We start from the raw sequence: 26,602 nt of genomic DNA on the forward strand, positions 1-26,602 counted from the left end.
ACTCGGGGGGAGGGGGGTCGGGATACGATGCGACGAGCCGGAAGCTGAAGTGGGCGAATGGGAGGTTGAAAGAAGGACAAGGAACTCCTACCAGGGGAGGGGGTTTTCTATTCTTGCTGCGGTAACTGACCAACTCAGGGCGTGTAAGAGCTTTTGTTATGCCGTTGTGAGAGCGGGGCGGGCTTCCGGATTCGATACACACGGCCGAGTAGATCGACGAGGGGTGATGCCAAAGTCCGGGGGCGAGATGCGGAGACGGGTCTAGCGCTAGGACATGTGAAGTTCTCTCTAGACTCCTCTCAGGCTCTGAGAATGAACTTTTCGGAGATTGACCTCGAAAAAGAACTGTCTAGTCCATCAGAAGAGAGAAAAAAGCTGGAGATTTCGATCCACCCCCGGATATTGGACAATGCTCCCCTTTTTTTTTTTTCTCTAATTGAGATTTATTATTACGATCTCCGGGGTAGAACAAAGCTCTAATGCCTGACATTGGAGAAGAGAAAATATGTACTGTACTGTAACAGTTGCAGCGAGTTGACGCCATTAGGAGAATCCTTCAACGGGGACTTTGAACTTGGACTTGGCCAAGTCACATGCTGGACTGCAAGGGTACTGATTCCGAGGGCCGATTGATGGGGGAGCTTGGGAACTAGGCCCGACTTGAGCGGCAAAGCCGAAGAGGAAGAACTAAATAAAAAGAGGGAAAAGAGAGGCAAAGGAAAACAGGTTTGATGATGAGGCAACCAACCATTCAAGGGACGCCAATGATGCAGGAACAAAAGATGCTAATGGGTTGACAGTTGTGACTAGAGTTGAGTTGATGGTAGGCCAGGCCAATTGACCACTATTCCTACTATCTCTAACTCTATAATACTTTAACATGCTATGGTCTATTCCTAGACAACAAATTGACCGCTAGTTAGTTCATTTCCCTTTGAGCACCTCCTCAAAGTCAATGCCTGATTTCTCTTCCTCTCTCTTACTCATCAGAACTCGACCTCCAGTGCACGGTGTCCCAAAACTCCCCCGCATCTCACATTCTACACCCACTAGCACCCCCTGTAGCCGGGAATAAAAGGGGACCCTGTCAGGCTTGCAGGGATCTTGACCAACTGCCTTCCTACACTGGACAAATGCGCTCGAATTAACCGCTCTTTTCGACCGCCACGCCGAGGCTCACATGCGAGGCAACGGAAGTGTCCGAGTCTTCTAGCAGGCTCTACAGCACTGTACAGTAATAATTCAATTTTACGTGGCTTGTTATGGAGGAGTGTTGTCGGAGCTGAGCAAGAATCTGGAGAAGATGTCGTTTAGCGGGATCTTTCTTAGGCGGGAAGGGAATCGAAATGGTCTGATCGCTATAATTGTGGACAATATCCGCCGCTGCCGACTTGGCGAGCATGCATGAAAGACGAACCGTCGCGGTAGCATTTCCTATTAAAAATCATGAGATTCAAGATCTGATTAAACATATGTGAGCTGAGCTGAATAAATCCACATAAACAAATGCAGGTAGCACAAGAGATCTGAATCTTCATTATGCACTTATGCATCGTCACCTATATGCCCACCTCCTGCACCGTGAGACGACGGTGACGACCGACACCACACCCTCAGTGAGCCGTTGTGCGGCGTAGTTTCCAGGGGCAGGCGAGGTTTTGATTTTGCAGCGATTAAAATAGCCGTATGCAACCATCTCAGCTCGGGTTTGCATGCCATGTCGTGTTGGTTGGTAGATCTGCCTTGCTTGGTGAACTTTTCGAGACACGGCGAATCTCCGTTAATAAATGTAAGGAGAAGGCTGAGCTATAACTTAGAGTTTCAGAGGATTATTGTACATATACCGAGGCTGAAGATCAATTGAGGCATATGAAGTTGCCTACTATTGTATATCGCGCTGAAGTTGACTTGTTCCTGAGAGTAAGGGAATCATCGCCAACATGCACGGGGAGTTCCCGTCTTGCTTGATTCGCTAGAGGGTATTTACCACCAATCGCCCTCGAACCCCTGCATCTTGGCGGGTAGGAAAAGGGCTCAGAAACTTGGACAAACGTCATTTGTTGAACTCTTCCAAGCTTCACTGAGGTTCAGTTTCATGGAAAAGATAATCTGACGTCGAATTTTGGAGGAGCCCTGGTGCTCGAGAATATGGGGATGAAACATGCTGTGACGCAAGGTAGGATTGGAGCAACTTGGCTGACGGTGTTGGAGATGATTTACAAGTTTTTGGAGATTTCAATGCAGGAACTCATGATGGGAATTGTTGGCATGCACCCTGAATCTTGGGGGATGAGTTAAGTCAAGTTGAGATCTATCTGCTGTAATCTAGGGTAAACGACAGTTTTGTTCGCTAATGCCACACACCAAGGGATCCAGGTCTTCAACTCTCACTCCCATCGTTCATAATCGGGAAAATACCTCTCATGAATCCTCCCGGCGTATTCCATCAAACTCGAATGCTTCCTCATAATAGCCGCTGAAGTCGGAGCTCTGAAAACACCATTAGTATAACCCCAATCTCGACAACAGAGTAACTTACGCTTCGCAAATCAATGACGAAGCAATGAACCCAAAGATCGTCGCATCAACCTCTGTAGGCTCATCACCACCGAGAGTCCAAAACGGTCCATCGTCCTTCTTCCGCATCCTCGCCTCCGATAGTAAAGCTTCAATGCTCTCCCACACTTCCTCTCTCAATTCGTTAACTTCTTCATCTGTCAAACGGCCCGTTCCTTGCCCATACGCAGTCCTTGCATTTGCGCGAGCTGCCAAATATCCTATAACAACTTGTAGCAGCCATGGCATAGAAGCAAATATGTTGGAGCGCATGGTATAATAATTATCGCACCATTTCTCGCGTGTACCGTAAAAGTAAACCTTTTCTTCCAAAAGAGCTCTGAATGCAAGATCTTGCGCGTTTTGAACGGGCGTCAAGCTTGCATTAAGATCAGGAACGAAGCCCTCGTCGATAAAGCGTTTGATAATGAACGTCGAATCGCTCAAAGTCTCGCCTTCAGCTTCAATGTACGGGATCTTTCCTCGTGGTGCAGTTTTCGGCGATCCTTCGGCTACCCTGTAGGGCACGCCGGCGAAGCGAAGTCGAGCTTCGAGTTTGATGACGAAGGGGGACCACGTAAAAGCGGTTGGCTTTCCAGGACCACGAAAGATGGTGAATTGTGAGACTTTGTTGAATGCCATTGTTGCTATTGAATTGTTTGATGAATTTTCATTCTATTCTATCTGATATATCATGACTTTTTATAATTTGGTATTTTGGACTTCGCGGTTCGGTTTATGGCCGGACTTTGAAGCGTTGTCCGGAGACCCACATCGGCACGCGAGACGCAGAAATGTCGAGTCCGGCACGGAGCCATACCATGAGGAACGGGCCCGTAGTTAATCTTCGGCGTCTATTTCAACCGCTTTACATATCAGTATCAGTTCTTATCATGATAAGATGCCGATAGACCGTGTTCGGACCGACCAGTGTAAATCAGCTCATCATGCTCCAAGACTACCCAAAACGGACATTCCGCAACATCATGAAATCTCTTCAACAAAAGCAGACTCAAACAACGCCATTTCAGATTACAAATATTCTCATCTTTTGAATAGCTGCTAATCGATATCAAAGGTTGAGCCACTGACTAAGAAAACAGCACTTTCTCGCTTGGACCTTCACTACATCTCTGACTTTCTCGGCCAAATCCACTGTATCCTACCAATCGTGGCGCTCAGCTCGTCCGGAGTCTCCAAGAATGGCGAAGCATCCGTGGGGAACGACTCCGCACCCATGACGGAATTCATCCTGTGGAGGCTCTTGGAGAAATGGTGAGAACTTGCCTCGTAACTTATAAAAGTCAAGACCGTCCGCTGTGAGAAACATTCTTCAGAAATAAGCATCAAGTTAAATACAGTCAGTTAGTCAATATGAGCGGAAAGACATTCAACGTCGGTGTCGTGGGTTATGGGTAAGTTCCATCATCCTCTTCGTGATACCATCAGCTGACAACAATAGCATGTCTGCCAAAATCTTCCACATCCCCTTCCTCACTCAAACTCCCCAGTTCAAACTCCACGCAATTGTTCAGCGTTCCCCCAAGGAGGGCAACTCAGCGCCTGCTGACTACCCTGACATCAAGCACTACACAGACTACAAGGATCTCTTCGCCGACTCTGCAGTCGATCTTGTCGTCATCAGCACTCCCCCCAACAACCACTTTGAGCTCACAAAAGCTGCTCTCGAGGCTGGGAAGCATGTCTTGACTGAGAAGCCTTTTGTTCCTACGTCTGCTGAGGCTGATAAGCTTATTGAGATTGCCAAGAAGAACGGAAAGCTCCTTATTGTTTATCAGAACAGACGGTGGGATGCTGACTTTGTTACCCTCAAGAAGATCATCTCTGAGGGTACCCTTGGACGTATCGTTCAGTTCGATAATCACTTTGACCGTTATCGTCTTGTGCCCTCTAAGAACTGGAAGTTGGACCTCCCCCTTTCTCAAGGTGGAAGCGCTCTATACGACTTGGGAACTCATCTCATCGACCAAGCCTACGTTCTCTTCGGCAAGCCTCAATCTGTTCACGGCCGTCTTCTTTCTCAACGCGAAGGAAAGTTCGACTTTGAGAACCCAGATGGTGTGTCAGCAGAGTTGACCTACCCCGACGGTCTCCTCGTCAACATCCGCATCAGCGTCCTCAGCGCCGAACTCGAGCAGCCTCGCTTCTGGGTCCGCGGCACAAAGGGAAGTTTCCGCAAGCTCGGTCTCGACACGCAAGAAGATGCGCTCAAGGCTGGTGCGAAGGCTACTGACGCGGACTTTGGAAAGGAGGACCCTGCTCGGTATAAGTTGGTTGTCGTTGATGACAACGAGAAGGCCAAGGAGCAGACTGTTTCATCCATTGAGACGCCTACCTACAAGGCTTTCTATGCTCAGCTTGGTAAGGCTGTTGAGAGTGGAAAGGAGGAGGATGTTCCTGTGAAGGCATCTGAGGCGAGGGATGTTTTGCAAATTATTGAGGGTGTTTTTGAGAGTGCCAAGACTGGCAAGGATGTCACTTTTGCTTAGAGCAATTAAGGATATGTAATGATTTAATGAGGAAAAGTTATGGATTGGAAGAACCAGTGCCTTTGCGCATATGACATGCCATGAGAAGTTGTCTGAGACCCGACTAATGGTGAAATAGTTATCGCCCGGCTAACGTTGCCTGCCGGAGCAGACAACAAATATGTAGCTTGTGCATAATCTATATGGAGCGACTTTGCTAATGGTCCTCAATGAGCCTCAAACCACGAGTAAGGCTCGTTCGAGAAGATCATCGTATTATTGTGCCTACAAATTACAAGCCTGGTAGGCTGCATACCGAATGCTAAACGTCACGATAAGATCCACAAGATCGTAACGATATGGAGAATTCCGAGTAAATAATAAGACGAGTCTCCAACTCATCGTCTATCCAACCCCTATATAACTTCTTCATGAATCCATGTCCTCAAGATCACGGCGCTTCAGATAGAACAAAACTCCAATGCGTTACTCCTATAAGCAAATGTATATATGCAATCTTTTCCTCTACTTTTCATTCATTTTTTAAATGGCGAGCATAAATCCTGCAATAGCTGCGATGGTGATAAAAGCGCTGCTGGCCTTTGACGCTGAGCTCTCCACCTCGATCTGCTCGCCGATGAAAGTAGGGTTGTACTCGCTGGGCTCTCGTTCATCAAGAGTTCCGTTCCAGCAGTAATTCGTGAAGCATTCCTGACACTTATCAGGAACAGTGGTGTTTGTGCGGTCGAAGCTGCGAGAGAGCATTGCGCAGCCAACGCAGATGGGCCAGTCCTTGTCGCGCGTGCCGTTGAGCATGGTGGCTACAGCATAGCCGTTCTCGATGATGGCAGAGAGCTCGGAGGTGTTGATGCTCATTTGGAAGGTGGAGATGTTGGAGGAGTAGACGTAGGGGTAGTTGGGGATGTAGACGATGAGGGGTGAGGGGTCGGTCATGTTGGTGGCGTTGCAGCCGAAGAAGGTTGGGCGGGTGTTGAGGCCCAGGTTGAGGAATGTGTTCTTGCCGGGGATAGAGGGGAATGATGAGCCCTCTGAGATGTTGGTGAGAGAGCGCTCGTAGGTGGCGATGGGAGATGCGCCATTGGGCCAGCCGTAGTCAGTGTCGGCGGAAGAGTCGAAGGAGAAGACGACATCGACCTCACGATCTTTTCGGATGTGAGGGTAGTAAGGGATGTTCTGGAGGTCTTCACCGCCATCGACGAGGGTGAGTCGCTCGGAATCGGCGCTCAGGTTATGCTCATCGTTCCAGCCCTTGAAAGGGTTAGGAGTCCAGTCAGCAATATCGTTGTTGTCAGAGCCAATAGCTTTGAGAACAGAGGTTACGGCCTCGACGGCGATATCCGGAACACCGTCAGGAACGTAGTTGTTGTCGTCTTCATTGAGATACAGAACGATCTGGTTGAAGAGACTGCTAGAAGTTCCCATGACGAAACCGGCGTTGTCAAAACCAGCAATGCAGGACTTGTCCTTGGGTAGTTTGCCGTTGTCGAACTCGGAACCGACGTACTTGAGGGGAACGAAGCCCTGAAGAACAGGGTCGTAGGAACCAAGCTCCCAGGGGGTGAATTCGAAGTTGGTCGCGTTAAGACTGATAATGGTCTCGTTTGGCGCACGGCCATCCGCAACGATGATAGGCATAGGAGCCTTACCCTCGGAGAAGTCATGATCGTCGGCAAGGGAAGACCATGTATATGCAGGGCCACCATCCGTAGCGTTGATCAGCTGGTATGACAGCATGCGGCCCCAGTAATCCGTAAGAGATCGTTCATAACCAGCATCCTTCTTATCGGAGACGGCGTCGAAAATCGTATTGTAGTACTGGAGAAGGGAGTAACTCTCAGGGCCCTCAAGGATCGAATTCTCCAACTGCCAAATTCCGGGATAGTTCACGCTTTCCTGGACAGAAGTAAAGTTGTTCATCATCAAACTGCCCACAAGCCATCCACCGCCGGAGAGACCAGAAAGATATGTCGCACTTTGTAGAAGACCACCAAGATTTCCATCCTTGTCGCTTCCATCAGAACGAATATCCCAAGCTGCTAGCGCACCAGCACCGCAAAGCATAGCGCGGTAGCCACCTCCAGAGATAGCAATACCAATATTTGGAAGGGCAGTGGGATCTGTCTCAGCATCTTTGAGATACTCCTCGCTGTCGAAACCGGGAATCGCTAGACGCTTCAAGAGGGTTCGCATAGGGGCTATGGTTTCGTTGCGACGCTTCGGGATCCAGTCGCGCTCCATGCTCGAGATGGAAGAGCCATTTCGGATCGTCGGTCGTGTACTCGGGCAATTGACTTTGGAGGGTACGTAGCCATTGGGGGCTTGAGGCGTGCCTCGTTTTGATACTGATCGGGGAGAGAAATCTGAATTGGAGATGGCGACAAAAGCGTCGTCAACTGCGATTGGATCACGTTAGCTCCGATCCGCGACCCCCAAGATCTACGTAGGAAAATGTATGCGACCGCGCCACACCAGATTCCATGCGCTCGACGACATGCGCGGTCGCGAAGAGTGTCGACTTACTCGAAGGCGCAGCAGCGACAGGATTCAATGCGGCGCTGGCAGCCAGCAAAAGGGCGAGGCCCGAAGAAATGGCCATGGCAACGGCCTCGGGTGGATAAATGAGCGATAAGAAGACGGAAGCTATTCGCAGCCTCGGAAGGAATGGAAGCGAACAATTCGAGTTGTTGCTGTTTGTTGTATCGATGAATTGGTGATCGGATCGAAGAAAGGGTGGTCCAAGATGAATAAATGCCAAAGAGTCAATATGCAAATAAGAAGAAACTGGCCCCGAAAATAGAAGAAATGAAGAGAAAATAAGGGAATAAAGAAAAACCAAGAAACACGAGGTCGAGGTTGTGATGCAGCTGGGTATAAGAAGGGTATGTAGAAGAAAGGAAAGGAAAGGATTCAGTGTGGGGTGGTCAGTTTAATTAATTGGCAGTATCGTCAACGGTTTGGATCCGTGCTTTTGGGTTCGGCCAGGGCAAGGCGAGGCAAGGTATTGATTGAAATAGAGTAAGAGAAAAGAGTTCAAGGTTCGTATTAGATGTTTAAGAGTAACTTAATAGTCAAGCTTGTCTCTCCCTCTCCCTCTCTCTCATTCCGTCAGTCATCAATCAGCCAAGGGCCACCATTTTCTTACAGGCGTTGGCCTTCATTCTCCCTCTGCCTCTGTCTCGTTGCCAAGAATCCGCCCAGCCCTGCGCCGCCTCTCTGAGCTGTATCGGTCTGATGCAATGACACAGGCTGTGTGATACTTACTGAATGTGTCCTGTTTCTATTTTAGAGATGCTCTGCGGAACGGAGGAAGGATTGTGGCAAACAATCAATCGATCATCGGTGATAAGTTAATTGTTTGAATATTCATGTTTCAAGGTCAGCTCGCGTATGATAATTCCCGTTGCCCTTGTATCGAGTTCAATACATGTGACATGAATGACCTCTTTGTTTAAGTTACTGCCCACCACCCGCTAGCATCCCCTGCATCACCCAGCCACTAACGAGCCTTAAAGCCGTTCCAGGAACACCCGCTGCATGATTTCAACAAGTCCAACCACGCGCCGAGTCAAACAATGACCTCACCTCAGACTCCTATTGTCATAGCAAGTCCTCAGTAGAGTAACAAGAAGATCACCAAAGGCTGAGTATGTATTGAGATCCGCGGAACATAAGACGGGGAATGACATTACAATGGAACATCAAACAACTAGAGTCGGCTGATCATGGGTCATCAAAATATCCCGATCCACAAGCACTCGGAATGTTTGAGGAAAACCCCTGGCGGCGAAATTAAAGGGAACCCGCCCAGCTCAAACCGCCGTTGCTAATCTCAGAGAGAGCCAAGACGGCTTGGCGGCTCTTTTCTGATGCTTCTTCACATGGAACATGATCACAAGAGCGCTTAGATACTCGTATTGTTTTGAACGACTCCTCGCTAAACATCCGTAAGACAGAGATGCATTGTTCTGCCACGTATCTGAGCCACTTGTCAGCTGTTGTGGACCATAGACAAAGATCTTCTGCTTCGGTTTATGCACTGCCATCTGTCAGCGCGCAGTGAACCCATCTTGGATCACCGTTGCCTCTGAAAAGGGCAGTTGCTCACGCTGAGTGGCTTTAATCCATGTCCGCGGACCGCCCATGGCTTCACTACTCGGCCGATCCGGAGTTTTGAAGCATACGCCGCTTACTGCTGCGCGCCATCTTACTGCAATTGGCTGCGAGTTTCAGCCCTAAGCCTGTCATCATCTTATTCCCATCTCGTGTTGGAAGCTCAGCGAAAGCAGTTCAAGAACAGGGAGCCCGAATTGCATCTGTGTTATGGAACACCACGTATGGAGTAACAACAAGTCGGTGACCTACTTTGATATTGGTTCAAAGTTGTCTATGATATATTGTATATGCTTATTGGTGGCCTTAATCTTGCTTGTAGAAGCATTTCGGATTCTTATCGCACCCTAATACTGCCAGCTCTCCTCATGACTTCATTATTATCCAAACGTATGGGTATCAAATAATCGCCAATATGTGCATCCATATGTAGGCATATCACATCAACTGCCTAATCGGCATAATCGTCTCCACCAGGTTCTCGTCCAAAAGGATGATTGAACTTGAGTAGGCCAGTCAAGCCACCCACCCAAGGGTCATCATCCTCAGTCCTGATCATACATGGTACACCGCCATGCCACTCCTCCCCAGGACCAGCTCGTCCAACAAACTCGCCTTCTACCCGAATCTCTGTCCCTGGCGACACTCCCGCACACCTCTTGCCATCTATACTCAGGTCAAGTTCACGGCCGCGGTTCTTGCGACTCATTCGTAGGGTGACCTTGGTGTCTAGCGGGAGCACCAGGGATCGGAAGCTTAGACTACAAGGACTGATGGGTGTAATGAGGAGCGACTTGACAAGTGGATGAACGATTGGACCACCTGCGCTTAGACTGTATGCCGTTGAGCCTGTGGGGGTGCTGATCAAGATACCATCAGCTGTGGTTTCTGTGAGAAAGTGACCATTCTGGTAGATATCAATGACAGCTAGATGGGGATGAGAACCCCGATGCACCGAGATCTCGTTGATAGCTCTCAGTGATGGTGATGGCTCGTGAGGCACTGCTAGCGCCTTCGCCCCTGTCTTTGCCTCGCTTGACAGAGTATCTGACAGCCAATGATTGATATTGTTACCAGACGGATCAAACACATCAGCCTTGATGCGGTGACGGAGTAACACCTTCGATGCTCGTTGGGCTCCCATGCTTTTACCCTTATGCCTTTCCCATGCAGTGTAGGACACTGGACTTGTCTTGTCCCAATCACCTCGAGGGTAGTTGGCCTCACGGGTAGCGACGTCACTGCCACTCATAAACGTCTCCCTCCAAGCTTTTTTGTACTCTCTGAAATCCCATTCGCCAAGGAAGCCTAGTGTCCCCATGTTGAATGACAGAATTGGAGGAACAGAACCATGGAGCTTGTAAAGACTTGCAGCTCGTAGGACAGTACCATCTCCTCCGAAAGTCGCGATGATGTCAATCTTGTCCGCCATATTGGACCGAGAGTCCGAGGCATAAATGGGAAAATCGAGACGATCTTTCAACGATTGGGCGATGCGTGGCTCGAACACGAGGTTGACTTCTGGATATTCATTATGGAGGTAGGTCGAGAATTTGACGACAGCCTCGACGACGGCATCTGAGTAGAGCTTGTGGATGATAAGGAGGTTTCGAGGGGGTTTAGGCCAGTTTAGTGATAATAGCGACGACCCGGGCTTTGTGCTCTGGAGATAGCGTGGGCTTATTCTATTCGGGAGTTCTGCGATGCTGCGGATCTCGGACGTTTGATGGGTCGAGGTTGTTGATAGAAGACGGCATGTTTGTGGTGCCAGAGTGGATGTGGATGGCCTGGTCAAAAAGCGACATATTGGTAGTTGATTGCTATTGGGCCTCAAGAGGGTCAGGCCTCGTAGGAGGGACCTTCTAGACATGGTACCAGGAATTCGGCATGGCATGTGAAAAGAAAAGAAACCGTTGAGGCTGATTAAATTTGCCTACAGATGACGCCGAAGACGGGACCTACTGCGATGCCCCATGCGGCTTTGCGACGGCTTTGGCAGAATGCACTGAGTAGCTAGAGGTGGGCTGATGTTCACCGCCTTCCTGTTCCAGCATTCGACTTGAGAACGAAAAAGAAAGATTTTCGCTGCAAGGGACCATTTCACAGTGTCAGGACCCTGAATATCGACTTTAAACTTTTAAAGGCTTGAGGGAAGAAGCCCTTGATCAGCTGAAATCTGTGTATGACCTGTCAAAGTGTCTTATCTCTCCCGAGAGAGCTTCTATAAACGCAGATCCAACAGCTTTATGCCAAGTGATCTCATATTCGTAGCTTCCCATTGGCCAAATCTGATCGGCATCTGTGAACCACCGTGCACCGTCTTTAGGCGTCATAGGACCTCCCCCCTCCGACGCATCCGCCTGATGTCACCTGCGCTAACAGCTAACCACAAGCAGGCACGTCAGAACAACCTAGGTAAGCTGGAGCTGAGCTTAAGGTAACCTTGGGCTTTTGACCTTGAATCACATGCACAATGTTTCGCAGCCTCGTCAGATTTCTTCATCTTGAGCTTCGATAGACTCTCTTTTCTCTCGTTATCTCTACGCCACGAGGCCGGAGGTCTAGGTTTCTGTCTCTGACTGTGTAGACTGTGTAGACTGTGCCACGCGACCCCTCGCATTCTCTTAGCTCCAACGGCGTGAACAAGGCAGACACGAGATATAACAGTCCTGAAGGCGCCTCTTCGTTTACTCAGTTTTGATCGACGTGATACCTCGTAAAGAACATATAACGACATCTGATAGACAACACAAACGAACAGAGACGCCGCCATGGCTGACACCAAAACCGATGGCCCACCGGAGACGGTGATCCCTTCGCCAGAGCTACTTGCTGGTCTCGCTGAGAAGTCTTTAGCAGAGAAGCAGAAGCCCAAACCAAAGGAGGAGCATCCCTCGGGGAAAGAAAGCTATGGAGCTCTGATGCAGATTGTGCGCGGCTCCTTGTTCGCCCTATACTTCAACACATGTTGCTTGATGTATGGATGCAGAGTCCCTCGTCAGGTACAGGCAACTAACATGGCGGTAGCATTTTCTTTACCCAACTTATCGGCTCTCCCCTGTACTTCGTCAATCGTGACTGGTACTACGCTTACATGGCTATGACGAAACAATCTTTTTGTCTTACGACAACTTCCATGACCCAAATCTGGGGCCCGACCACCATTCGAATCAGCGGTGACGAGTCGGTCGCCGGTCAGATCAAGCTGCGGCCCGATGGAGGAGTTCAGTTCGAGTTCCCTGAGCGTTTGGTGATGATTGCCAACCATCAAGTACGGTGATAAGCTTTTCACGAGGTTTATGGAAACTGACCCTTATGCAGATCTATACTGACTGGCTATATCTGTGGTGGATTGCTTACGCTAATTCTCCTGGTATGCATGGGCATATCTACATCATCCTCAAGGAATCTCTGAAGCACATCCCTTTCATTGGATGGGGAATGCGCTTCTACGGATTCATCTTCATGTCACGAAAGATGGCCTCGGATCAGCCCCGCCTGGCCTATCGTCTCAACAAACTCAAGCAACGAAAGGTTGACCCTAATGGAAAGTCGTATATGGACCCCATGTGGCTGCTCTTGTTCCCCGAGGGCACGAATCTTTCCAATAATGGGCGTAGAAAGTCGGCTGGCTGGGCTGCCAAGAACGACCTCAAGGATCCAGACCATGTCATGCTTCCACGAAGTACTGGCATGTTCTTTTGCCTGAATGAGCTCAAGGGAAGCATTGACTACGTCTACGACTGCACGGTCGCATATGAGGGAATTCCGTAAGTTGTAACCTGAAGCCCCGTTACACAGCATTGTAACTGTCGACTGACGGACGCGTCTAGCCGAGGTGGATTCGGTGAGGAATATTTTGGTTTGGTGAGCACCTACTTTCAAGGTCGGGCCCCTAAGTCGGTCAACTTCCACTGGCGCCGCTTCAAAATCAGCGATATGCCCCTTCACGACCAGAAGGCCTTTGAGCTCTGGTTGCGTGAGGAGTGGTATAAGAAGGATGCACTCATGGAAGAGTACCTGACAACTGGTCGATTCCCCCGTATGGCTGGTAGCAAGATCGACTACATCGAGACCGAGGTCAAGACTCGAAAGCCCTGGGAGATTCTTCAGATCTTTGCGGTTGTTGGTACCGCTGCGTTGATCTGGCACAACATCAAGAAGTCCTTCTCGACTGTGTCATCCGCGTTTCGTTGAACGTGAGCCGAGGTTCGGTCAGGAACAAGCAAATAAGATTATAGGACTCGGTGCTTGGCCGCCGCAGGTAAAATGAACTGGATGATTGCATGAACGTTGAAGGTTGCACAAATCCTTCGAGATGAATTAGACAGGGTACAAGACGGGATACTGAAGGTGTGGACGGGACGTACGTTCTGGCTTGGATTTGATCTTTTCTGGTAATGTTTACGGTGTGGATGAGATACCGAGGCGCAAACTGGTCTGGGACGGTACGTGAGAGAGAGGGATACGACATGATGAGATGACGCGTGTAAGGATTCGGGCAGTGTCCGAGATATGGGCATTCTTGATGGTTCAGCTAGAGTATGGTATATGGCAAAGCGTTGAATGACACATTTTGACTACTGGAATCTAGAACTGTGAAAGGATATCACTGGATATCTTTCGGTGCGTGCCGACAGCCAAGCCAACGACCCGCAAGAATTGCCACAAAAAGAAACCACTGCTTCAACTAAGCTAACCCGGGGTATTGTCTGTCTGTGTGTCTACTCTACTGCAAGCCCTCGACGGTGACAGCTCAGCGATGAGTCCAGGTCAAAACAACCATAAATTAGCGTCGCCGCGGAAGCGCCCAACGAGAGGCTAGGAATTCAGGTTTGGAACTTAAGCTTGACCTCTAGAGTCGAAATTGGAGAGGAGCCTCGGCATCCAAGGTCGCTCTATGAGCCGTTATTGGTTCGGGAGGTGAGAGTCGATGCGGGGGTGGGGGAGAACGCGGGGGAGGACTGAGTAGCGTTGAATCGAGTGTGTCTCGAAGGGAAAAGAAGACGGAGAGGAGAATAATTAAGTTAAGGTGTTGTTTTAGGTATCGGCGACGGAATTAGACTGGCCAGGACACGATTTACTCTATCTGATTTTAAAAAGGAGGTGTGGCTTGCGGTAAGGTAGGGAGGGGAGCCTTGCTGGTGTAAGTGAGAGAGCGATGGTCCGACCTCTTTGTGTTTCCTAGCAATACTGTCAATAGTAGGACAGCGTACTTATGTATACCAGATGAGTCGAGTTACGTTGGTCACTCGTCAATGCTACATGATAATGCAAAGAATGGATCCATTGCCAATGCTCGCTTCGAGGCTCAACCCATGCAACACACAAGGCGGCAGTGTAACGATCCAATTCCACAGCCAAAGACCACACACTTTAATTCCCAAATTTCTCCGTTTTCCCAAAGACAAGGGAGCCTGTAAAACTCAATCACACTTGACCTGAAAACGGGCTACCGCACAAACAGCCAAGACCGTACTATGGCAAGCCCTCTCAATCTTTCTTGTCCTGCTGATGATGCACTGGGGGGACCCTCAATGACAAGCCCTCCATCGCATCTCGCCCCAAAACAGGCAATCCTCCGGGCGTAGCAGCTATACCGCAATACCCAGCCTGCCTACCTACCCCGCAAAGTCGTCTTTTCCCATGCCCACACCCCAGATTTCTTGGTGGAGCAAGCGACGGTAGATCTTGCGGGGGAAGCTGGCGTAAACGAGTCGAACAAGCTCTGTTCCCAAAGACACAAGGCCAAGACCAAGGGGTGTGCTCTTTATGTGACTTTCTGCTTGGCATTGACCGCCACCCGAGGTTCGTTAGGATTGGTTCGATATCGAGATGTATAACCCCATAGAATGGGGGAGGGGAAGGGGAGAAAATGCGTATATATAAGAGGGCGATGATCGTGGACGAAAAGACCAGAAATAAACTGGAGACAAAAACAGCAGCGAGACACAGAAAGAAAAGACTCGGGGGTAAGACAAGCAGAGAATAGCTTGCATCTTCCGTGGAACCAGAGCCTGAACCTGGTTTTCTCTCACATTCTGCACTGTCAAGTCCACCTTTTTTCCTCTCTTTCTCAAAAGGGGGCCACTGCCCAGCACTTTTTCTCCTCCTGGAAACTGTGTAACAGGAACTTCTACTTCTTCTTTTTCCCTCCTCCTTTTTTTTTTAACCTACTCTCACCCAGACCTGAACTTCATCACCACTCTTCAGATCTACGCAACCAACCATGGATCGAACAACCAATGGTGACGACGGCGTCGAGAAGCAGGCCGAGTTCAATCATCTCGATCAGGCTCCTAGCAAGGTCAGCTCTGAGATCGATCACGACCATGGCTTCACGCAGGAGGAGCAGCGCAGCATCATTCGACGGATTGACCGTCGACTCGTCGTGACTGTTGGTGCCATGTATTGTGTTTCGCTTATGGATCGAACCAATATGAGTGCTGCCAACATTGCGGGCATGAGTGTTGAGCTGCAGCTCACTGGCTTCCGATACGTAAGTCTTGTTCTCTTCATTCTGGGGGACTGAAATTTAAACTGACAATGGTGGTAGAACATCGCCAACTTGGTCTTCTTCATCCCCTACGTCATCTTCCAGCCACCATCGACTGTCCTCATCCGCAAAGTCGGTCCCCGTATTCATCTGGCTCTCATCACTATGATGTGGGGTGCTGTCATGGTTGGCATGGGATTCGTCAAGAAGTTCCCTCAGCTTGCAGCTCTCCGAGCGGTTCTTGGTTTCTTCGAGGCTGGTTTCTTCCCCAGCTGTGTCTATCTTCTCAGCACATGGTACACTCGATGTGAGTATCTTGACTGCCTCAGGCAAATCAGCACTAATAAAAGACCATAGATGAGGTTGGAAAGCGATACTCTGTGTTCTATCTTCTTGGTTGCGTCGCTTCTGCTTTCTCTGGTATTCTCGCCTATGGTGTACGTCTCATCCCCGAATCCACGTCTCACTCTTACTCACGCACTGTAGCTCATGCAACTCAACGGTCGAGAGAATCTCACTGGCTGGCGCTGGATTTTCATCATCGAAGGTACTCTCACAATCGCCCTCGGTATTGCTGGATACTGGCTCCTCGTCGACTTCCCCGACTCCAAGCGCAAGACATGGTCGTTCCTCGGTATTCGTGAGCGCCAATGGGTCGTTGATCGTATCCGCCGTGATCGTGGTGACACCGAAATCCCTCCCTTCCAGCTCAGCAAGTTCCTTCGAGGCGGTGCCGACTGGAAGGTTTGGGCCTATGCTATGATCTTCTTCGATACCACCACCATCAGCTACGCCCTTGCTTACACCCTCCCCATCATCCTCGTCGGAAACATGGGTTTCAGCGTCGGAGCAGCTCAGTGTCTCGTTGCGCCTCCTTATGCCTTTGCTGGTATCGTCATGTTCGCAACTGGCTGGGTCGGCGACAAGTATCACGTCCGAGGCCCCATGATCCTCTTCAACATGCTTCTGTGCCTCATCGGACTCCCCATCATGGGCTGGGCCGAGAGTGCCAACGTCCGCTACTTCGGTGTCTTCCTCGTCACCGCCGGTGCCAACAGCAACATCCCAACTGCCATGTCCTTCCAGGCCAACAACATCCGCGGCCAGTGGAAGCGAGCTTTCTGCAGCGCTACTCTCGTCGGCTTTGGCGGTTTTGGCGGTATTGCGGGCAGTCTGGTGTTCCGTGAGAAGGACAAGCTCACGGGGTACAAGCCTGGTATGTGGGCTTGCATCGCCTGCTGTCTCGTCACGGTCATCCTCGTCTGTCTTTGTGACTTGGATTTCAAGAGGCAGAATGCCAAGGCCGATCGGGGTGAGAAGGTGTTGGAGGCCCATGATGTGAGTAAGCCCCCTCGTGCTGACATGACAATATCACTGACAAATATTCCAGGAGGGCGCTTCTGCCGATTTCCGCTATACTTACTAAGATGGGTGGATACATGAATGAATGAATGTCAAATGCCAGGATGAGGTTGTTCTGTTTCTATGTATTTGTTTCAGTCTAGCCTAATAACGTCCATTTTCCACGTCTCTTGTCTTTCAAACAGCTTGACCTGATCAATCTCACACTCATCTCGGTGACATGTTCGCAAGAGACAAAGCCCTCCTTGTCACATCACAAAGTGTTCGTCCTCCCAAGTCATAATCTGGATAGTGTTACTCTTTGACAACGCCGTGTCTCTTGTTCATGGCAGTGACCATCGCACAATGTGCACTCCCACCCGAACACTTGGCCTCCCACCGCCGTCGAACAAAGGGCTTGTCTCCTTTCACCAATTTGCACAAAAACCCAGCTTTGCCCACCATGACGTTACTCCCATACTAGAAGTTATTGTTCCTCGTCGCGAACATGGGTCATCCTGAATACGCTATCCCGGTATACCTGGGTATTCTTGCGGTGCTGCTTGTACTGTGGCTTTTGGTTCCAGTTGTGTTTATCATTTTGTTGGTGGTTAAAACTCGTCTTGAGAGGAGGGAGATAGACTGGTTGGAGGAGGGTTATTTGTTCTCTGGGAATGGGGATGAGATGCAAATGAACTATGAGACATTCCTGCGTGTGCGGGCTTGAACATTGGAGGATGATGTGATTATACCTGGTAAAACTACTGACATATAGGTCAAACCACTGTTGATCAGCTGGAACAAATTACCAAAAGACTATTGATTAGTCTACTGTAAGTCATCTATATATACAAATTGCATTTCTACCATTTACATCATGAACAGAACCATCGCGACACCGAACACAGCACTCACGATCGAGGCGTGAACACCGCTAGCCGCATTCCCATCTCCTCCTGCGCTTCCGCCCTTGCCCTTCGCCTCACCCTGCTCAGCATCCTCACTGCTCGTGGCATTTGTCTCGACAACACGCTCCTCCAGTTTAGGATCAAGAGGGTTATGCGCATCAAGATACCCAATGAGAACCTCATCCTGTGAATCGAGAGTAGCCAGGTTCTTAGCATCGATACTGAAGAAGTTGTCACCTCCTCCAGCAAGGAAATCGAGAGTGACGACGCGATACTTTGTCTTATCCTCGAAAGCTTCACCGTTGAGAGTTGCGTTGACGAGCTTGGAGCCGTTCTTGTTGTCGGGGTTGTACTCGATCTTAAGACCCTTTGAAACCTGGAACCACGATGTGATTTCCTTCTTGTTCTTTTGGTTAACGCCTGTTACTGCACCTTCGAAAACTTCCTTGAGCTCAGCGCCGGTGAAAGTGAGCTCCACGATTGCGTTGCCGAAGGGGAACGAAGTGAGTACTTCACCGCGGGTGATGTTTCCCTCGTCGATGGTGGCGCGAACTCCGCCGGCGTTGATGAATGCAAAAGCGGGCTTGTCGTCGTCGTTGCGGTTCTGGTTAAGACGGTACTCGAGCATTGCGTCAGCCATGACTTGGCCGAGAAGACAGTCTCCCTGTTGGCAAGTTGACTGGTCAAGCTCAGCCTTTGTGTTTCCGACAACCTCAGCAGCGAACTCCTCAAAAGGAGCGCGCCACCCCTTAATAGTCTTGTTGAGAGCCTTGTCCATCTCGGTCTGGTTGGTGAGGTGGATAGGAGCACCGTGGTATTCGAGGGCTTTGCCGTCCTTGTCGAAAGTTAGATCGATTGAGCCGAGATATTCACCCCATCGGTAGGCAGTGACAATAAAGACTTCGTCTCCGTTGATGTCCTTGACTATCGTGGGATAATCACCCTCTGCCTTTTCCATGTCGCCAAGAAGAGTGTGGCTGTGACCGCCGATGATGAGGGACAGACCCTCGGTCTTTGCGGCAAGTTCCTTGTCGACATCGTAGCCAATGTGAGTGAGAGCGACAATGCGGTTGATGTCAGTCTTGTTTCGAATCTCCCAGATAGACTTTTGCACTTCAGTGATGGGGTCAAGGAAGGTAGTCTTGTTTCCGACTTTGGAGATGCCAGGCGTGGTGTCAGTAGTGACGCCGATAACAGCCAGGTCATGCTCCTTGAAGATCTGGTAATTCTTGATCGTCTTGTTCAGTCCCTCGTATTCACTCTTGACATTGCACGAGACGACGGGGAACGTCAGGTTCTGGAGAAACTCGCCAAGCTCCTCGTCACCGCCATCCCACTCATGGTTACCAAGCGTCATGGCATCGAACTTCAAGGTGTTGAGGTTCTCGGCAATCTTGGACGGACCGTAGAACGAGTAGAACAGCGTGCCTTGGAACTCATCGCCTGCATTGAGCCACAGGTTATCGGGATGATCTTTTCGAAGCCCATCGACTGTGTGCTTTATGCGCGCGTAACCACCGAAGCAGCCCTTCTTGGGATCCACGCAGTCAGTGCCCGACTTTGCGAATTCGTCGAGATGCGCGTGGACGTCGTTGACGTGAAAGAAAGCTACGTAAATCAGTCAATTGAACCGCCCAGAAGACAATTGATCACATACAGATGTTATAGTGCCCATCATCGTCGACGAATCGCTTATTCAATCGCTTGCTGTACAGGACATCCTCAGCAGAGACCAGGCCCGCCAAAGCGATGGCACCCAGAGTAATTGACGACTTCATGATATTGACCTTACGCGCAGAGAAGAGGTGAACATGGACAAATTCAGCATCATGAGAAAACAGGCCCGTCGCCCTCTTTATTTCGACAACGGCCCCGGCCGATCAAAGACTTGGGGTCGCGCAAAGGTTCCATGAGAAAGGATCGCCAAGACACACGTGGGCAACGTGAGTGGCCAGCCGAGGGAATATCTTCACTCAATCTCCTTCTCCTTCCTTGTCAGCTATAGTGTAGCTATCATATTATCTATCACTATGTAGAAACGTGTAGAGGCTATAGATTGTCTGTATCAGCCAAGACGGAGTTCGCCATGATAAGAATAGGTTCTTGGGCGGGTTTGTCCGACAGATGCTCATGGGCAAGGTTTGGCTCTATAGCGTCGGTCAAACGGTTTTGGAGAGGTAACTCGCCCGTGAGCAGGAAGGCTAATTATCTGTCAATCAAGCGTGTTATCTATCATTCAGCTGATAAACCTCCCTGTAACGCAGTAAATGACAGGTGGGTTACATTTCCTGCTTCACAGCCTGACTCGGTCGTGGATCATTGAGGATTGATCATCTTGGTTGATATTCTGGGGGCGGTTCAGTTTTTAGTCTTTAAGCTTAAAACCCCCCATGGCTAACGCCGTCTTCGCCTCCGACATTCGCGGACTTTGATGTGAGCAATCACTCGCTCGCTGGATGTGCTAATCGAATCGCCACAGGCTTTTCGGGCCTTTGCCTTTGATGAATTGCCCATTTCAGCGACCCAACATATCTTGCCAATTAGCTCCTCGATACACTTTCCTCCATCCATGTCACGCCCTGGGATGAAATATCGAGATGCCTATTCTGGTCTAGTCTCTATGCTGCACAACATCGCTAGTAAAAATGCTGATCAAGCCAGTCAATGCGCTGAATTGACTTGTGAGAAGATCGATATGTTGATTACTATCCTCTGCTCTTTAGGCGGCCTCCGGAGCAATATGCCCGTCGTTTATCGACGCTAGGTTCTAGTTATTCGTCCGATATTCGATGCTATCGTCGTTGGTATCCATTTACCAGCATAAGTTTGCAGTGCTTCCTTCGCTGGTGTCTCGGGTAGTGGAGGTCTAGGAAGAAACTGGGTGCGCTAACAGAGCTTTTCGCCGGCGCAACTACACGACTCAGCACGTCACGATGGTCTATATAAAAAGAAAAAGAGGCGTTTGTACATATCAAAACTTCATGCAACTCGTGTAAATTCCCGATATATGTCGGCTTTCGTAGTGTTGGGGCGGTTAGGCTAGAAGCCCACCAGTGCGCTTCGGTGAGTTAGCGGATGGCGTAGAGCCCTAGTAGAGTTGTGGCTGACCACCGTCGTTTCTCGAAGATGCTTACCCTGTACCAGCTCCATCAACATCATGGGCTCGTCAGTAGGTACCATAATCCTTTGAAAAGATCATCGAGAACTTGACACTATTGTAAAGATCTCCACGTCACTCAGTCGATCACTTATTCCCGTGCTCTATTAATAAGAAGGAGGCCTCTTGTGATCGACGACTTAGTAGAATACCCCTGTTCATCGTCCGCTTATCGGCAACTTCGTGGAGATTATCCTCATGATGAAAAGCACTTTGTATCTGAAAACTGCTAACAAGTATACGAAGGGAAACAGAAGCCCAGAGACTGGACCTCAAAAGTAATGCCGAGGTTTCACAGCGGCGGAATATCACCGAAATTTCAAGCGGGCATATTCCTTGTTGCCTAGAGCACTCTGAATACAGGGTCCTTAGGCATGTCAACAAAGTCAAAATGTCCAATATTGCATCTGCAGCCCTCAAGGACCGTCTACTTATGGTTCAAGACACATATCTGGTAAACCAGCTAAGTAGGAGATCTAAAATAGTCAGTATTCGAGAGCAAATCCAAGAATACGAACTTCAAGATAGCTCTTTGACAGTAACTCCACAACAGAGTGATCACATGGAATGAATTCATTTCGCCTGCCAAGAGATAGGCATACAGCAAGAACCGTTAGCAAGTTAACCTTTCAAAAACCACCTCTGTCCCTGTCCCCTAGCCAAGACGGCGCCTCAGCCATGCTGCAGGATTAGTTGAAATAACCAAACGTCCGAGCGAGGGTGATCACGAGCCCTTTAGCCGCAGATTACCACGGAACGGCGCGCAAGCTGTTAAGAAAAACGGGAAAAAGGCACCCGGGCGGCTGCACTCTTCCTTCGATCACAGGTCCCCCCAGAGCCGTTGCACATGTATTTGCTGGCCTGAGATGTGACAGACCAAACGGCTTCTCCCTAACTTGATGAGGCTAGTGACGAGGGTTCTTTTGAAGTTGGATCAACATAACGGTAGAGTAGTTTAAGGGTCTGTGCTGGTGATGTATGCAGCTGGGTTAATACCGATTCGCTGAGGTGGTTTTCAACGGGGATGTGGGTAGGAATAAGGCAGGAGAATCGCTATTTGCTCGTTGATATGTTGCTGCATCGATCTTCACGAGGGCTTGGCCAGTGAGCTATCGAATCGTGAGTTCCTTAGCATCACTGGCTGATGTAACTGCGTGATGACAGTGGCTGGAGTTGCTTCTGCGGTTGGCTGTGATCACTGTGAGTCTGCATTGGTGACACTTATCGACCACAGCCTCAAAGATCTTCGAAAGAATCGACAAGGAATTCATCCTTCAGCCGGGAGTTGGGGGCAATCGAAACGCCACTATGGCAATTATAAGCCCGAAGATGGAGTACGTGACCATTTCAGCGCATTGTACAGGCTGCTCCAAGGGAACTAATCAAACACATGCCGATTGAGTGTGCTGCACTCCAAGATCTGACCTAGTCAAGCTTGGCCGAATGGCCTGAGGGTGGTCGAGACTGGGTACTAGAACTTGTTTCAAGAGAAACTGGCATGGAAAAGGGTAAGCGTTAGATGTCAGAATGGCGTGAGTTCAAGTGGTTGGTCTTAGTTTCAATTAATTAGGGACAGTGAAAAAAGGGCTTGTGGAAATAGCGTTGTTGGGAGTATGGATATTGCGATAATATTTGCGGTTTAGGTTTGGTTGCATGCCAGTTCCCAGGCCCCAGGGTCGAGATAAGCCCGAGCCCACTGATGTGCGGTCAAGGGTTCAGTAGCAAGCATATGGATGAGGGAAAAATGATCTGCAAGATTTGAATTTCTCTTTTGAATTTCTTGTTATAGCTTGGCCCATTCGTGCGGATGCAGGCTCTTGGCATGATACTACATAAGCCACGCATAGACCACGATTGTCGGGCTGAGAGGCGAAGTGGTATGAATCTTGGCAATACAACTCTATCTAGGATTTTGTCTGCGTATCTGACATTTGCGATGTTGACAGACAGAGGCTTGAGAGGCTTGAGAGGCTCTGGGAGAATGAGGTCATGACGGTTGAATCCGAAAGGGACCAAAGGGAAGAATCCCTTTATTCTACGTCATCAAAAGCCAAGGAAAGTAATCAAATCAGACTTTCAGGGTCGCCCTCTTGCCAAGACTCGGCGGCAACGGCACCTGCGCCCCCCTAGACTACCACTGCCACTTCACCACCACTAACGACCATTGGGCATACCCCAACTCCCGAGCCCACGGAACTGGTGCACAAAAAGCAAAAAGTCAGTTTCTGAGTTCCAGCGAGTGCTAACTAACCTAAAGAAAGGAGACGGCGCCGGTCTTGTTTCTTGGGCACGAGGGAGCAGCGCCAGGTTCCATGCCTGCCATGGTCTTTTGTCTTTGATCCCCTTCTTAGTGGGCAAGCCACAGGGAGGGCGTTGCATGGGCCAGAAAGACGGGCCCAACTCTATTTTATTTGCTGCAGACGGGGAGAGACACGCAGCCCAGCAAGCCCAGGCCCCGGGCGACAGGCGACAGGTCAACCAGCTTGTCCCGTTCCAAACCTTGCAGACAGGGATACAACACGAGCGAAGTGGCCGTGGCCGTGGCCGTGACCTACCTACTACACTCTTTTCCTCCACCGCCGTCATCTGCTTAAAATGGCGCGTGGCAGCCAAAAAGCCATTCAATGAAACAAGAAACAGCCACTCAAGACAACTACCGTAAAAGTAATAAACAAGAGAAAAACGAAAAAGAGACATCTGAGAGAAACAGGCTGATTCAGCGTCGTCTGTGTCAGAAACCCTGATCCTGAGCTGAAACTTGACTTTGAGGCTGACGAACTTGTCTTGTCTTGTATTAAACGATCATCACCACCACCATCCTGCAACAAAACCGTTAGAGCCGAGTTCACTGTACATACATACAACTCTGGCAGTAGTGTTCAATGCCACTCGTCTATCGACACAGCCTCGTGCCAAGAGAGCTTGTTCGAGGGCCAAGAGCCGAGTAAGCAAGGACCGAAGATCGGTAGTTGTGTGTTGTTTTTTCTCTCTTACTATTGTTCCTGTTTGTTGTATATGTAATCCTCTTTTTTTCCCCTGCCTTGCGTAAGACCATACCAAGACCCAAGACCTCTGCAATAGCTTGAGACACGGACACGACAGGGAAATAAGTACAAGCGGGGAGTGGATTCTAGGTTCTTAACACCGAGATAGAGAGAGAGAAGCTTACTTACAACTTACAACACTTCACTTCACTTCACTTCACTTCACTTCACCTCTACTTCTTAGCTTCTTCGTCTTCTCCAACCAGGACATGGCAGAACTTCACCCTTCGTCCTCGACAAATGGAAATCATCACACCCCAGGATTATCAGAACAACGCCCGCAAGCGACAGCGTCGCAGTCTTCGTCCCTGTGACGCCTGTCGGAAGCGCAAGACTCGCTGCGTTACAAAGGACGGCGACGATAACTGCGTCCACTGCCAGCTGAGAGCCACGCCGTGTACTTTTCAGCATGATCCTCCGGAGCGCCAGGTCGCCAGCGGTAGTGGCAGTAGTGGTATTTCCGGCCTAAACTCAAATACAACAATCTCCCTGCAACATCAGGACGATGTCGGCCATGAGGACCAGAGCCAGACGTCAGCGCGGAGCATGAGCCAGAGCCGGAAAGCGTCGCGAGACGATGTCCAGTCTGTTCACTCTGTCCCCTCGGTCCAGGCATTTTTATCTCCTGCTGAGACCAGGGCTTCTGCTGATAGCGGCATTCCTCTCGCTCCGCCCTCTGTCATGGTCCCTGAGCTTGGTCCCCTGGACCGCACTATGGGATGCTCGTCCACGCGGTTTGCAGAGCTTTATGGTCTTGGGAGCGATATGGAACCTATACTAATGCGACATCGACCCTACGATCCTCAGACTCACGAGTTTAGCCTCGACACGCATGCTATTCGACGCGTGCTGGAGAGAGATGACGGTCAGGAGTATCCCTTGACATTTCACATGGCTCGTGACGAAAAAGCAGTTGAAGGCGATCCGACATTTTCCCAGGTTGACGCTATCGAGAGCTGTGTTCGTCCCCACGGCCCAAGTCTCGTTGAGCTCTTCTGGAGACACGTACAACCATGCTATCCCATCCTCTCCAAGGACCCCTTTACCCTTGCCTACAGCCAGTCATACCGACGCATTCCCGCCGCCCTCCTCGGAGCCATCTACCTGTCCGCCATTCGCTGGTGGACCTACGACCCTGAGCTCTCCATCAGAAACCCCCCTGACGCCGCCCTCCTCCGCAGGATGCTACGGTCTGCCATACCAGCATCTTATCACCGCCCAAAGCTCAGTTCCATCCAGGCCGCCCTCCTCTTGCTGCAGTGCCAGCCCGAGGACCCCCTCAACCCGGACCACACGTTCCAATGGGGACTCACCTGCCAGGCGCTTGCGATCGGCCAATGTCTTGGGCTTCACCTTGATGCGAGCAACTGGACTATTCCGCAATGGGAGAGAAATGTTCGCAAGCGGCTCAGCTGGGCGCTATTCATGCAGGATCGCTGGACCGCATTGGCTTACGGACGTCCTGTGCATATTCACGACGATGACTGGACAGTGGGCGATCTTACACCGGGCGATTTTTCTGATTTCGACAGCGAAGGCCACGCAGCCTCGGCGTCCGCTTCTGGATCGGTTTCTAGTTCTGTTTCTGTTTCTGGCTCTGACGATGATCGGAGGTCTATTGCTGCGACTGGTATGACGCAGTTTATACAGATGGTGCGGTTGACGCAGATTCTATCCGTTGTCTACTCCAACTTCTACACAGCGCGGACCTGTCGTGAGCAAGACACAGTTATTCTGTGGGAAAAAGCCCGGCCGCTCTTCGAGATGTTGACGAATTGGTACCATAGCATTCCGCCGACACTGCAGATGAACGTTATTTACCAGCGCAAGCTATGCTTCCACGGATACCTGCACTTCTCCTACTACGGCGTCGTAATGACCCTGCTGCGCCGCTTAATACGCTCTACAGCACTCCCACCGCGATGCTCGGACGATCGAGTCCTCTCCAGCATTCGACAGATTGCGCTGCAGACAGCTCAGAGCGCCATATCTTTTGTCATAAGCTTGCGACCTGATCATCTCGAGGCGTTCTGGTACTTCACGTCACCCTACCTCTTCTCGCTCCTCGGGTCCTTCACCACATTACTTCTCGTCACCTCGTTATCATCGCAGGAGCGACATTTCTGGCAGGAAACCTTGAACTCGTATCTCTGGAACCTTCGCATGATGAGCAAAAGCCATCAACCGATGCAATATGCCGTTAATCGACTGGAGGGGGCTATATTGCGCGGGCTGGAGCATTCTCTCGCGGTTAATCTGAACGAGCCGCTTAATGATAAAGTTAGCCCGATGATGGGCAATTATGGTGCTGATGTTTATGAATATACTGATTTTGGCGACTGGGATCTCGCTGCGGGCGCGTCGGGGCCTTATGATCTCCTCAGCGGTTTGGTCATTCAGCCAAATCCTATGATGCCGCAGAGAGATCTTGGATGAAGGGGCCGCGAATGAGAAGGAATGCGGCGGAAAGGTAAATAGAA

The 26,602-nt window shown here is 50.0% G+C and overlaps 8 protein-coding genes across 8 annotated transcripts; 4 read left to right on the forward strand and 4 right to left on the reverse strand.

Moving 5' to 3' along the window:
- Positions 1 to 2,387: 2,387 nt before the first annotated feature.
- On the reverse strand, positions 2,388 to 3,198 carry FMAN_11214 (uncharacterized protein; the record flags this gene model as incomplete). Its single annotated transcript, XM_041834000.1, has 2 exons — positions 2,388 to 2,490; positions 2,540 to 3,198. 2 exons carry the CDS (start codon positions 3,196 to 3,198, stop codon positions 2,388 to 2,390), a joined length of 762 nt encoding a protein of 253 aa, XP_041684307.1.
- Positions 3,199 to 3,930: 732 nt separating this feature from the next.
- On the forward strand, positions 3,931 to 5,066 carry FMAN_11215 (uncharacterized protein; the record flags this gene model as incomplete). Its single annotated transcript, XM_041834001.1, has 2 exons — positions 3,931 to 3,971; positions 4,019 to 5,066. The coding sequence occupies 2 exons, from the start codon at positions 3,931 to 3,933 to the stop codon at positions 5,064 to 5,066; spliced, it is 1,089 nt and encodes a 362-aa protein (XP_041684308.1).
- Positions 5,067 to 5,588: 522 nt separating this feature from the next.
- Positions 5,589 to 7,662, reverse strand: FMAN_11216 (putative lysophospholipase; the record flags this gene model as incomplete). Its single annotated transcript, XM_041834002.1, has 2 exons — positions 5,589 to 7,459; positions 7,587 to 7,662. The coding sequence occupies 2 exons, from the start codon at positions 7,660 to 7,662 to the stop codon at positions 5,589 to 5,591; spliced, it is 1,947 nt and encodes a 648-aa protein (XP_041684309.1).
- Positions 7,663 to 9,627: 1,965 nt separating this feature from the next.
- FMAN_11217 (uncharacterized protein) lies at positions 9,628 to 11,046 on the reverse strand (the record flags this gene model as incomplete). Its single annotated transcript, XM_041834003.1, has 1 exon — positions 9,628 to 11,046. One exon carries the CDS (start codon positions 11,044 to 11,046, stop codon positions 9,628 to 9,630), a length of 1,419 nt encoding a protein of 472 aa, XP_041684310.1.
- Positions 11,047 to 11,947: 901 nt separating this feature from the next.
- On the forward strand, positions 11,948 to 13,373 carry FMAN_11218 (uncharacterized protein; the record flags this gene model as incomplete). Its single annotated transcript, XM_041834004.1, has 4 exons — positions 11,948 to 12,153; positions 12,204 to 12,447; positions 12,498 to 12,946; positions 13,010 to 13,373. 4 exons carry the CDS (start codon positions 11,948 to 11,950, stop codon positions 13,371 to 13,373), a joined length of 1,263 nt encoding a protein of 420 aa, XP_041684311.1.
- Positions 13,374 to 15,405: 2,032 nt separating this feature from the next.
- On the forward strand, positions 15,406 to 17,098 carry FMAN_11219 (uncharacterized protein; the record flags this gene model as incomplete). Its single annotated transcript, XM_041834005.1, has 5 exons — positions 15,406 to 15,675; positions 15,733 to 15,979; positions 16,030 to 16,109; positions 16,159 to 17,010; positions 17,063 to 17,098. 5 exons carry the CDS (start codon positions 15,406 to 15,408, stop codon positions 17,096 to 17,098), a joined length of 1,485 nt encoding a protein of 494 aa, XP_041684312.1.
- A 785-nt stretch (positions 17,099 to 17,883) lies between these two features.
- On the reverse strand, positions 17,884 to 19,699 carry FMAN_11220 (related to 5`-nucleotidase precursor; the record flags this gene model as incomplete). The annotated part of the gene is made up of 2 exons (XM_041834006.1): positions 17,884 to 19,529; positions 19,579 to 19,699. 2 exons carry the CDS (start codon positions 19,697 to 19,699, stop codon positions 17,884 to 17,886), a joined length of 1,767 nt encoding a protein of 588 aa, XP_041684313.1.
- A 4,663-nt stretch (positions 19,700 to 24,362) lies between these two features.
- FMAN_11221 (related to DAL81-transcriptional activator for allantoin and GABA catabolic genes) lies at positions 24,363 to 26,558 on the forward strand (the record flags this gene model as incomplete). The annotated part of the gene is made up of 1 exon (XM_041834007.1): positions 24,363 to 26,558. One exon carries the CDS (start codon positions 24,363 to 24,365, stop codon positions 26,556 to 26,558), a length of 2,196 nt encoding a protein of 731 aa, XP_041684314.1.
- Between the last annotated feature and the right edge of the window lie 44 nt (positions 26,559 to 26,602).

Source organism: Fusarium mangiferae (genome assembly GCF_900044065.1).
Source record: "Fusarium mangiferae strain MRC7560 genome assembly, contig: FMAN_scaffold008, whole genome shotgun sequence".
In the NCBI taxonomy this organism is placed as follows: Eukaryota; Fungi; Ascomycota; class Sordariomycetes; order Hypocreales; family Nectriaceae; genus Fusarium; species Fusarium mangiferae.